Here is a 12,761-nt window from a genome sequence, read left to right on the forward strand (position 1 = left end):
AAGGCTGTTAGCATTGCTCCGTACAGATAAGGACAAACAGATGCTGGAACATCACCATGTAATATGATTTCTGTTAAAGATGTGATTGCCGACAGCAATTGATTTGATGCTTCGCCGTTGCGAATGTTCAATAAGTCTTTCAAAATTTGTGGGCGGAGACTGTCCAGCCCGCCTGCAGAACCATTCTTAAATGACATAATCGATCTGCGAACTTCTTCTTCGGTCGGTATAATTTGATCAACATCGATTGATGAATCTGGAAAATTTGATGGCTCAGGATGTTCTGGGTGTTTATGTTTCAAAGCATTCAAAGTGTGGTCGTTGTTCGGTGCAATACAATCATCCGAAGAAATTAAACGTAAGGCTCCACTTATATCGCCATCAGAAAGCTTCGCTTCTGCTTTCTTAGAAATCTCATTTTCAAACTTCCTGTTATTTTGTGCGATGATCGTGTTCTCAATTATGTTTACATTGCCTTCATTCCATTCCTTAATGTTTTGACGAACGAACGAAGTCAAATTCATTACATTTTCGCTTCTATCAGGAATTCTCAAGGTTGCATAAGGAAAAATCAACAAGTCATTCCATGAATTTTCGCTGTTGTTGATCACTATTTTCCGTATCACTTTAGTGAGAGTAACTGCCAAGTCTTGACGTGCTCCTTTTGGACAACGACGAAGTGTAGCAGTTGTTGTTTTGAAATATGCTAGTTTGCGTCCGAAGTCAGATGTCTCAGCACTCTCGTTTGTTATGTATACGTACTCAACATCTTCTCGTTTAATTTTAGCTTTACCTTGATGTACTTTACCAATATGAATGTTAACACCTCTACGATTTCGAAAAGGTTTCTTGTTAGTACAATCGTAAGGACAGTAAAACACTTCCTCGTCATCATCTTCAAACAATTCTGTCGATCTATCGGCCATATGCATCGAGGAAGTTGAAAGTTCATCTCCTAACACAGATTCTTTATTCGTTCCATCGTTGATTAGTTTCAAAAACTTTGTCAAGTCATCTGTTGTTGAAACGTTTGAGTCCTTTGTTGATTTGCTTTCAGGATGACTTCCGATTCGTGACATATTTTCTTTCACATTAAACAGATTATGATCCTTTCTTTTATGGATTTCATTCGATTCAGACTCCTGCTCGACATCATCAGTTATTGAACATTCTTTCTGTTTGCATTTTCTATTTAAGGTTGGTCTTGAACGTTCGCTGAGGCTCGAAAGAGGGACAGACGTCTTGGATTGTATATTTGAAAAGAAATCGAATCTATCTGCATTGGCAATGCTTCGGTGTTCGTGATATATGTGTATTCGACATTGTATCAATGTTTTGCTTTTGATAAAACAAAACGGACACGGCCATTCTTTATTTTTCGGATGAAAAGCCTGATACTCCTTCTTGGTATTTTCTAACAAATCTTTCATATTTGCGATCCCGGATCCGCTGGGTTTTCCGATTGATGAATCGCCCATTTTCCATTTATTTTGAGTTATTTCTTTTTTTTTATTTAAATTATTATTTTTATTTTGTGGAAGAAGATTTTTTTTAGCGTCCGATTTTTGTCACGGCTTACTTTTCATTAAAAAAGATGTCATTAGCATCGCATTAATCGGAATGGCATTACCTCCACACTATACCTACCTTGGTTCAGACCTCATTTCGTGATTGTTATTTTGGCGCGAACTTATGAAATTTGAATTTTAAAATGAACTAGTGCCATACACTGAACTTTCTGTGTTAAAACATTACACATGCCGTTCATTGGCATCTCCTAATTCAATGCTGAACTGTTTTAATGAAAGTAGATATGTGCGCCAACCGGCCTCTGGTGCCGATTAATTTTTTTCTTATAAATGACGTCCTTTTGCACTGGAAATCACTAAAACTGACTGAATTTGTATGGAAATCGAGTCGCCAATACCCTTTTTTACCGTAATGACTTCCCGACTGATATTAAACTTTTCATTGAATACAAAAACAAACTTCGACGGAAGAACCACCGCAAAAGAGGAATATTGAAATCGCTGGTCAGTCATCTGAATGTGTTGATTGACGATAAGATAAATGAATACCGATCGAAATTGTACGAAAAGAGGCTTAAGAATATACGGCCTGACAACAACATCTATGATAACATTAGCAAGCTACTTCACAACCCATCACAAAAACCGCCACTGATTAGTTTTGATGGCAAAGTTGTCAGTAATACGACAGACCAAGCTAATGTTTTTGCCACTTGCTTCTATGGGATTCACGTTCAAAACAGAGAACTCGGTGATCCAGCTTTTTCTGAACATGTTCGAGCCACTGTCAATAATTTTCAGATCCGTAACGACCAAACTGATGAAACATACTTAACCAACGCTAAAAAAGTTCGCTTGATTTTAAAGTCGCTTAAAAACAAAAAGTCTAGAGGTGCCGATATGATTCCAAGTACTGTAATCAAAAAGCTATCGTTTACCTGCCTCGAACTCCTAGCTAAGATCTGGAATGCTTGTCTGAGAATTGGTTATTTCCCGCAAGAATGGAAATTGGCTCATGTTTTACCAGTGTTAAAGCCTGGAAAGGAACCAAATAACCCCGGTAACTACAGGCCCATCAGTTTACTCATCAATTTAAGCAAGATCCTCGAAAAGGCCATCTACAAAAGAATTTCCGACTTTTGCCAGATTAACAAAATAATACCAGACGGACAGTTCGGATTCAAGCCTAAACATTCCACTGTCCATGTACTGCTAAAGTTAATGGAGGATATTTCAGTTGGATTTAATGATGATGACGTGTCTATAGCAGTTCTTCTGGACATTGCAAAAGCTTTTGACAAAGTTTGGATAGATGGGTTATTGTACAAATTGATCCAACTAAATTTTCCCGAATATATTGTGCAGTCGATGAAGTCGTACCTTAAGGGAAGGACGTTTCGGTAAAAATGAACAGATCGATTTCTGATAGAAAGGAAATTGGTGAATGCATTCCGCAGGGGTCAATTTTGGGACCATTATTGTTTTTGATATACGTTTCCGACATGCCTCTGGTACCAGATGTTAATCTATCGCTATTCGCTGATGACACAAACGCATACCACACACCGAAAAGTGCACAGTATAGTTGCACCAAAATCCTAGATCAGTTGCATGCACTGCAGACAAGTCGGAAGCTGTGTGCTTCAAGAAAGGAAAATATCTGGAACCAAAATAACGATCTCACCCTAACATTGAATGGAACGAAAATCGACTTCAAAACCTGTGTCAAATACCTTGGATATCGTCTCCAGTCTAACCTGAAGCACAATGAGCATGTGGATCAAAACATAGTGAAAGCCACCATTGCGCATAGAATGTCATGAGATTGATCTATGGAATACCGGAATGGCACAATGCACCCAAATATCTTCTTAAAAAGATTAAATTGTTCGAAAACAGATGCCTGAGATTGGCTCTCACGTTTCGCAGGACACGAGTGAATTTTAGGTTCATCTCCAACGATAATTTGCACAAAATGACCAAAGTACCACCAATCAACCTTTTCATGCACAGACTATCACACAAATTTCTGCAGAGTACAAAATTCAGCGGTAATATAATCATCAGAGATCTGGGAAAATTTGTGCCGAGCGCTATGATGAATATGACCCACAAGCCACCACACGTGTTGCTATGCGACGATTTCCGATCAAAACTATTATCTCTGACGTGAACTGGCTGACGCCTGCTATTCATGTCTTAGTCTTGAAGGAAGAAAGCTTCTCTTAGAAAAGTTAGAAAAAGCTGGTAAGTTTTAATCGAAAATTTTTGTTTTCAGTCAAAAAATGAAACCAATCTTATTCACTTTATGTGTTTACACTTAAAATTTAATATCTTCTAGCTTTTTGTCTTATTGCACATAATATTTTACAAATTTATTTACATTTTTTTATTCACTTGGGTTTCTCTTTTGTCTATTTTCATTTTTTCTTTGTCAATACAATTTATTTAGCTTCTGCTGTTATAAATACAAATTTTTCTGTTTTTTTTTTTCAATTAAAAATTCGAATCCGAAATCTATTCCACAGCGAAATATTTTCTCCACTTTTTCCGTTTTATTAAAAATTATTTTATTTTACTCTTTTTTTACATTTATTTTTTGTTTTCATTTTTTATTTAAATTTATAATAATTAGTAGACCATAAATAGTTTTCCATTTTTTTTTGCATAGATTTATAATTTATATTTATAAGATTAGCGCAATTTAATTAATAAATTCGTTTTTTTTATTGACTTTCATACATAGCCATTCATAATTGATTTTCCTTAAACTATAATTTATGCAGTACCTATATATAAATGTATACACGTAACGTATATATGTTCAACTGCCCATTTTGGTTTTGTTGTTGATAATAAAATTTATTTAAAATGAAGAGAATCAATTTGGAAGTAGGTTCTTGTTTTAAAACAACAAAAAAACACGAAAAGTAAATCAAATTCGATGCATTTTTGATAACGTCTCCCACTGTCTTACATTCAGAGACATATTAAAACCGCACAATTTTTTTATTTAATGAGTTAATTGTAGGGTTACACTGTTTAGGCTCGTTTAGCTCTTACACCGAAGAGGAACTAGATCTCTAAGATTTTAGAATTCGAGCCAAAAGAGCGCTGCAAATTCAAAATGGTAAGTGTAAATATCTTATCAACGTAACGTTAAATCCCATTCTTATATGAATATATGAATAGTTAAATACAGAAAGAGGACATGTCGCAGTGGCGAACTATAAGTAAAATGAAATACAACCTTTTTACTTATCTTTTCGATTGATAATCCTAAATATGTTCTACTTAAGAAATTATCATAAAAAGGTGAATTTTATTTTTCTTATAATTCGCTAATGTGACACGCCTGCTTTTTTGTAACGTCAGTTTCGCGCAAAATGGGATGCAAATCTGCCAATAATGACCAATAGGAAGTGAGTTCAGTAAACCCATAACAATGTAGTGTATGGAAGTAAAACGGACGATGTAGGCTTGGTCCACAACTTTCAAGTTGGTTCTGAAAAATCGTATGGGTCAGGCCCTGTAGAACTGAATCGTCGAAGTGACACTTACAATTTTAAGCTGAACACGTAAAAAAGGGATTACAATCTTTCACCACCGGTAAACATTAGTTGGTTGGTGACGTGCTTATACCGAAAAAGGGTTTCCTTTTACCATCATCACTGCTGAACAATTATTGTCATTCAAACGATGTTTTAAGTTCAGCTGTGATCTACAGTTACAACGTCACCAAAAACACATTTTAGCCAATGCAACATATCTCGTCCCGTCCCTTATTTCATTTGATTTTTCTTTTTTACTTTTATTGTCAAAATGCCATATTCTGACTAGCGTTGTGTTGTTCACTTTTTACTAAAATCTGAGGCGACGACTGATGATGAAAATTGCTAATCCGTTCCGATGCATGATGCTCGGTCGGTGAATGAGTGCCCAATGTATTTGCGTTGCTATCACACGACTGCGGTGAATTACTCGTCGGACTCTGTAGACCGGCTAAGGAACGTACTTGTAGTAATAATCCGCTATTGAGCAGACGGGCTTGATGCTCTTGGGCCTTCGCTCGTAGGCAAGCTATTGAATTGTTTCTGAAAACGGGGAAAAAAAGAAAAATTAACGAAATTAATTAGAATGGCTAGTGGAGTGCAAAGTGGACTTTTTCTGGGGATGAGCACAATTTGAGGGAAAGATAAATTGCTTGGAATAACAACTAGAAAACTGCTGAAAGTAAAACGTGGCCAAAGTGAGGCAATTCTATTTCTCGTCGGTTTCGCTGGTGAGCAAAATCAATAGTGATACAGTTTTGACCTGATTTTCGTTAGATGATTCTATTGATTTTTTATACACCTATATCGAAACAATTCTCTTGTTATTAACACTGTAGACATCACGGTCCAGCTGTATGTTTGCGTTTAATTTAAAAATTTGATTTAAAAGAAAACTGAAAAGTTGCGAGAGGAATTTCGGGACCCGGTTATCGTCGCAAGAGATCAGCTTTTCTTAACCTTTCAAAAACGGCTAGCCATCTTCGTCAAGGACGATTAATATATAAGTTTGGTTTTGTATGAGTACACCAGCTTGAAAACAGCGAATTCTCATCTAAATTTCACTAACGGCAGCTGTAGAAGACTTTGCATCAAAATCTGGGTGATGGAAAATTTATTGAAATACTTCCGAGTTCACAACCACTACCAGTCCCAAGAACGTTTCCCTGAAGCTTCTCAGAAGTCAATGAAAATGCACAATTTTACAGTCATATTCCAACACGTCCAACACAACAGACAGTAAATAATAATCAAAAATAAATCAATTTGTTCAAATCACCTAATAAATGAGATGGGATCTCGGTTGTAGTCAACCCACCTAAAGGCTTCTGGGTCACTGTCGTGATGATAATTCGAATGTTGCGTATTCGTAACTAAATTCATTTCTTTTGGTTTATCTAAGTTAGCCAAATGGTGGGACGATGGATGTGAATGATGCTGGGGTTGTTGTTGCTGCTGCTGCTGCTGCTGATGATGATGCTGCGGTGAATGTGACGTTGGTGATGTTGGTGTTATCGTTGTCGTTGACGAAATCGATGTGGTCGTGTTACTATCGTGTACATTCGTTGTGCCACTGGATGCTGACGTCGGTGTTACCGATGTACAGGACAGCGTTTCAACACTTGACGCACTCAACTGCACGGTGGTATTGTTATTCGATGGCGGCAAATGTTTGCCGGAACTAGAGATATCACTAGCTTTCGATGCTGTGTCTTCGCGGTCACTGTTTCCGCTTTCGTCATTTTTCAGTGCTTCGGCTGCTTCGAGTGATTTCCTATGCATACCTTGAATAGTAAATAAAGGAAACGGGGTGACAATTACAAATGGTCTTTTATCGGGAAGCCGGTAATCTCCTATCGCATGTATATGGAGAGTGTGCACGGATAAAAATAAAATGTTGATGGGAAATGATAAATTAAATAAAAGGCGAAAATGATTCCGACGGAGTTTCGGTTAAATTATATGCGTGGTCACGCGTGCAATATTAAAACATGATAAATAATTTAATAGGCAATAATATGGGAATGCCCTCCACCCCAACCGAATCTATATGATATTCTCACTGGTGTACGTACAGAAAACGGTGGTGGCGATGGTGGTATTTCGTTCAATGAATTTAAATTGTTTTGCTGTTACGGGGCAATCCGGCAATGCATAGAAGTTAGTTTCGTATTAAAATTATATATAATTGAAATTAAGCCCGTAATTTTCCAAAAACGTACCCCCGTTGTTGATATCAAGTGTATCTATATATGCGACGGTGAATGCACAGCACACATACCGCACCATATATGAATAATCATAATAGTACTATAACACCCCGAGAGATATAATACGATTGTCGGGTTGCAAATTGATGGGAATCATATTGGTTAATTCGATGTCATAAATTTCCCATGGAAATTATTAATTTATAATGATGATGGAAAGGTGGCGTTTATATTGCACGCTCTATTTGTGTTTTGATTAAATGCGTCCAGTTTATTAGAAAAGTGAAATGAAATGGATCCGGAAACAGTTTACGCGATATATTGGCGGTCGGTCGGTGGTGGACATGCACAATATTTTACTCTTAATTTATGGTGTTTAGACTGCTAGTTTTGGGACATAATCATTTTTGGAAAAGGAAAGAAAAACTACAAAGCCAAAAACTTTCGAATTTTCTTTCTGTTTTTTGCATCCTACCCGTTCTTGTGGTGTAGCCATTCAGACCGAACTACGTACAAAAACTTAGGGATTGAAAGATGTACATCATCCCCAGGTTTCGTATCTTCGGGTATTATGAACATCAACATGACGATCTGTCATTTTTAGATGGAAAACAGCTTAATAACTTTCTAATGAAAATTGGGAAATTCCCTGACAATGGAAGCAATGACAGTGCTTCTTTTTTGAGGAGCTTCCCACAATTATCTAATCTTGTACTTTTATACATCGTTAGGTGCGCGTGCATCAATCTAAAAACTTGCAAGACAAAGTTCAGAGGAGGAAATAACCTACAGAAGAGTTCTGTAACATGAAGTGCAAATGGAGAAAAAAGTGAGACGCATTGGACTCGTAGCTGCTTTTCGTTTCCAGTTTGTGGAATTCCAATGCCTTTAAAATTGAATGTGGCGAAAAGGCGTGTCAAATGATTAGTAGTATTCTAAGGTTGGGATCAAGATTTGTTTTCCTTAAGTAAAATTCGTATAAAGAAATGTAGAACGTGGAACATTAAACCTCCAACCTCCATTTATTCCATTTACCATTTAGATTCCCGATTCTCCTAATGATCGTGCGTAATTTTGTGTACGTATTTCTGATATACTGTCCTGTTAGAAGAATGACAAAGTGTCACAAGAACATCGCGAACCCTTTACCATCTATCTGCTCTCGTTATGTTTTAGTCCGATGAAAAAAATGGATCAATAGTACTTGACAAGACAAGTTCATTGAATGAACTTTATTCAATGTTCATTGTTTAGTTATCATCTGTACGAACAACGTAGTTAGGCAATAAGAAGAGCGACCAACCATCGGTTGACAATCAATGAACCATATTTTTCTAAACGGTCAGTCATCTGTTACCTACACTGAGACAAAATAAAACAACAAGCACTGGCTAGCGTTGTTTTATAAAACAACAGAAATATTAGAACAAGTGAAGTACAAGACTCCAATGGTGGCAAAACTGGACGATAAAACAGAAGAAGTAGCAGATTTAACGACTATATCGTGATGCGATTATTGTTAGCAAAGTTTTCATAAAAGAAACCTATTTCTGTGGGAGTTCAGCAACTGTAAAAGCTAATAGATTGAAGGATTTTCGTGAACTTAGTTCTAAAAATATTGAAGCCCTAAGATTGAAGTCGTTCGAGGTAATTTATTCATTAAAAAACAAGATCATTCGATTTGCGATCATCAATTTCCCACCCAAACTAGCAGTCTATCTATATCCCTTTTTAAAAAAAAGGTCCCAACCCCCGCATAAAGCTCTCAAACTCTACGAAAAATGAAAAAATATTGAAATAAAAAGCTTATTTACTTTTTGCTTCCATACCTAGTAGCCAAGGTGCAACGGTCTCATTTTCCTTTGCCGATTTCAGTATTGTATCGGGCAATGGCAATGAATGCCGAACCATTGCACCGTATAGTCCATACTCGGCCATTATTGTACTTCGACCCCAGCATTTTTCGGTTTTTCTCCATTTGGCGCGTCGATTTTGAAACCATACCTGGAATGGGAACGAAAGGAATCGGGTCAGATTTAACAAAGAAAAAGAAAATTTCTCAAAACCTTTTCAACTGGTGCTTTCAGCACATAAAATCCAATTAATTTATTAATTTGAAGTGAAATAAATAATAATTCATCCACCCCACCGTTCATCCCATGCAGACAATAACAAAGAGCCACTCCACATACCAAACCACATTTCATTGCAGACTCTTTTCGCCAAATCTTTTAATCTTCTTAAATCGCAAAACAATGAGTGGTGCATGTGTGGATGGTGTAGTTGGTGTGGCCTTCCGGTGACTTTGCACCAATGTAATATACTGGCAGCGCACAAGTGAACATTTTATATTGAGATGAATACGACGACGACCGGTGTAAACACCACCCTTCGCATCATCATCACATAAATTTAGTAAAGAGACTTTTATACACATGCCGATAAACGGATAAGCATACCTCGCACAACGAATAAATGAAAAATGATGAAGAAGGGTAAAATGCAATAAAATAATCTGCTCGCAATTATGTGCTGAATGCCCGGATTAGTCAATTATTGGTTCGATCGAAAATATTTTTCTGAATTAGGTTGAAGAATTGCGGGGAAATTGCTTTTGGAGAGAAAGTTTTTTTTGATAATCTTTTAGATATTGACTCAATACTAGATATAGAATGGCGGCACTAGTCTTCCCTACCAGTAGTTGGGACATCCGAACAAATCGTTCATAAAAAACAGTTTATCAAAGAAAGAGATCAATCGGTGTCCAACTGGTACATGTCGGAAGACTGGTGCGCCCATTCTACTATAAGGATTGATTAATTGATCTAGCTACGATTAGCGAGTTATTCAGATGGTGTACCTTTCAGATCTCTCAATACTGTCCTGACCAATAGTTTTAACAAATTGAGAATCTGGTCAAGGCTTCCACTATTCTAGACGCAGAAATGTGTACCCGTGCGTAGTGAATATGACAGTGAAACATCGGCAAACTATAAATTATAATTTATTCAAACAACAACAATGAAGGGAAAAATGAGCAAACGCATATTCCACACCACCTCCCCGAACGCAGCGCATAATAAAATGTTAAAAAACCATTTCTCCCAATTATGCAAATATTCTTTCTCGATTTTATTGTTACAATTTTGTACAATTCATGCCAAACTTGTTGGTTAAATGTTTCGGAATTGATTTCATTATCAAATTATTTGAACATAAAACATGACGATGTTGATCCAACTAATCATATTTTATTTTATAATTTCGGATTCAGTTCACTGCTGGGATAGAGGATATTACATATCATCATCATCATTGTACAGGACCGAGCGAAATAGAATAACATTTTTGTTTTGTTACCAAGCGGAATGCGTAATTGAATCATGGTGCGGATAAATTTTGCATTTTGTAAACTAATTTACGGATGGATTGCATAACTTAATTGAATTACATTCGATTGTTGGGAGCGTCAGTTAAATTTGATTCGATATAACTGGTAGTGTTTCATCAAATTTAAACTTAATCGTTTTTTAGCGTGGTAGCATGATACATCAAAAACCTAAATCTAAATGATTTTCATTGAATTCAAAAACTCAATCCCTTCCTTAAAAAGAATGAAAACTATTTGAGTTTTATTTGAATTCATAAATAAAGAGTTTCACGAAATCCTTGTTATGCGTTCTGGTAAAAAATGTCAAAAATTTCAACCTATAACTTTATATCCAGGTAATCTACATTATGTGTCACAACTGTGTCTTCTGAATGAGGCGCTATAGCTTTGACAGATATTGAACATTATGAGGAGATAATTGTATTTTATATGACTAGGGATAAAAAGATGAAAAGTAGAGTTTTCGTGTGAATTTTGTTGATTCGAGGCGAAGCCGAGGTCAATAAACACACGAAAACGAGACTTTTCATATTTTTATCCCGAGTTATGTAATGGATTTTCCATGCTGAGGGCGTCGAAAGACGCCTTTTCAAACATGAAAAGTACGGTTTTCGACACATGTAGTAAGAAAAGTTACTTGTCGCACTTCTTTGAATTTTCCGAAGAGTTTATTCCTATTTTACGAATAACAAAGAAGTTATCCATCTCCTGCCGACTTGAGTTCCACCATGTACTTATTTTTGGAAGCATAGCACTGCTACTAGCATTAACACTCGATTTTTAAACGTCAAAAAAATCTACAAATTTTGAGTGCATGACTACTGTCTAAGCCAAAGAAAATATTTTCAGCTTCCAAATTTTTTCTTAGGTTATGCTGGAAGCAGTGCTATGGCTGTGACGATTGCGCAAAATTAGGTGTGTTGAATTACACAGTTTCTTTTAAACATCAGAAAGTATCATCCTAAACGAAAAATACGTCCTCGAATTAGTCATTTGAAAACTTATTATTAGTCGGGAGTGTAGTTCCCATCAAAAGCACATTCGATATGAAATGCAAATAAGGTCAATTTTCCCACAAACCGAACAATTCGAAATAGAAATTTCCATATGAATGAAGGATACGTGCTCTCCAGTCTTCGAGATATTAACCATCATAGCCATCGTAGTCATAACTTTTTAAATTAAAATTGAAATGAAAGAATTTTTTCGTATATTTCCATTAGTTTCGCTACGCAGTTAGAATTAAAAATGATTTTGTGTAAGTTGGTCGTCTCGTTTCGCAACCACACACTGACGCTGGCTGCATTTATAATTGAAATTTTATTAGAGATTGTGTGGAATTGGATGGAAACTTATTAATATTAAGTGTTTTACATAATGGAAGTACGAGAGGATTTTATTTTTTCATAAAAATTCGTTCCGAATGCTGTTGCACATTCATCGACCATTATACGACACCCCTTTTTCCTTTCCAGTATTATTCGATTAATAAAATATTTTCCTCTTTTTCCCATCATTCCCACAAAACATTCACTAAATAGATAATCAAGCAAATTAATTTCAATACCCCAGAGGACATACATCTTCTACCAGATAATTTCACTCTTACATATCCCATTGAGCGAATAAAAATTCATTCGACAACAAAACTTAACACTTAAACGGAATCCACAAGGGAAATTGTTGAACAACAACAACAACCAGAAAGAAGAAACTAAAGTTTCAGCTTGACGAAAATGATTTTACACGTTATGCATTGCATCCCCATATACTTGTCTCAGAGAGACTCGACTGTGCTTGGGCCCTTTTTTCTTCCTTGTTTCTCTCAACTTTATTATTTATTTACATTCTGCACACCAGATCAACATCAAATAGTTTAGAGCAAATAAAATGTGTATTTTTTTCACCGGTTACATAATGTCTGCATTGGTAACATTGGTAATAATGTGTGTGAGGGATGCAAAGCAAATAGGGACGAGGGAACGAAAAAAAAGTGATACAAACCATTTAACAGGGTGTTTATTTTATAACATTGGTGAAACATGTTTGTATCCCGAGTGCTTAATGCACTTGTTGTACA

General features: G+C 36.1%; 1 protein-coding gene across 6 annotated transcripts in view; it reads right to left on the reverse strand.

Annotated features, from left to right (window-relative positions):
• Positions 1 to 4,160: 4,160 nt before the first annotated feature.
• LOC119084264 (visual system homeobox 1-like) overlaps positions 4,161 to 12,761 on the reverse strand; it is a 94,417-nt gene continuing 85,816 nt past the window's right edge. For 3 of the 6 annotated variants that reach the window (XM_037194173.1, XM_037194172.1, XM_037194177.1), the window contains 3 exons: positions 9,105 to 9,294; positions 6,360 to 6,864; positions 4,161 to 5,623 (listed from right to left, as the gene is read on the reverse strand). In XM_037194173.1, the coding sequence (XP_037050068.1) occupies positions 5,347 to 5,623; positions 6,360 to 6,864; positions 9,105 to 9,294 (972 nt within the window). In that variant the 3' untranslated portion in view covers positions 4,161 to 5,346. The remainder of the gene's footprint in view (positions 5,624 to 6,359; positions 6,865 to 9,104; positions 9,295 to 12,761) is intronic. The other 3 variants (XM_037194178.1, XM_037194176.1, XM_037194175.1) reach the window with 3 other exon arrangements.

The sequence above is a fragment of the Bradysia coprophila genome, unplaced genomic scaffold, assembly GCF_014529535.1.
Source record: "Bradysia coprophila strain Holo2 unplaced genomic scaffold, BU_Bcop_v1 contig_732, whole genome shotgun sequence".
In the NCBI taxonomy this organism is placed as follows: domain Eukaryota; kingdom Metazoa; phylum Arthropoda; class Insecta; order Diptera; family Sciaridae; genus Bradysia; species Bradysia coprophila.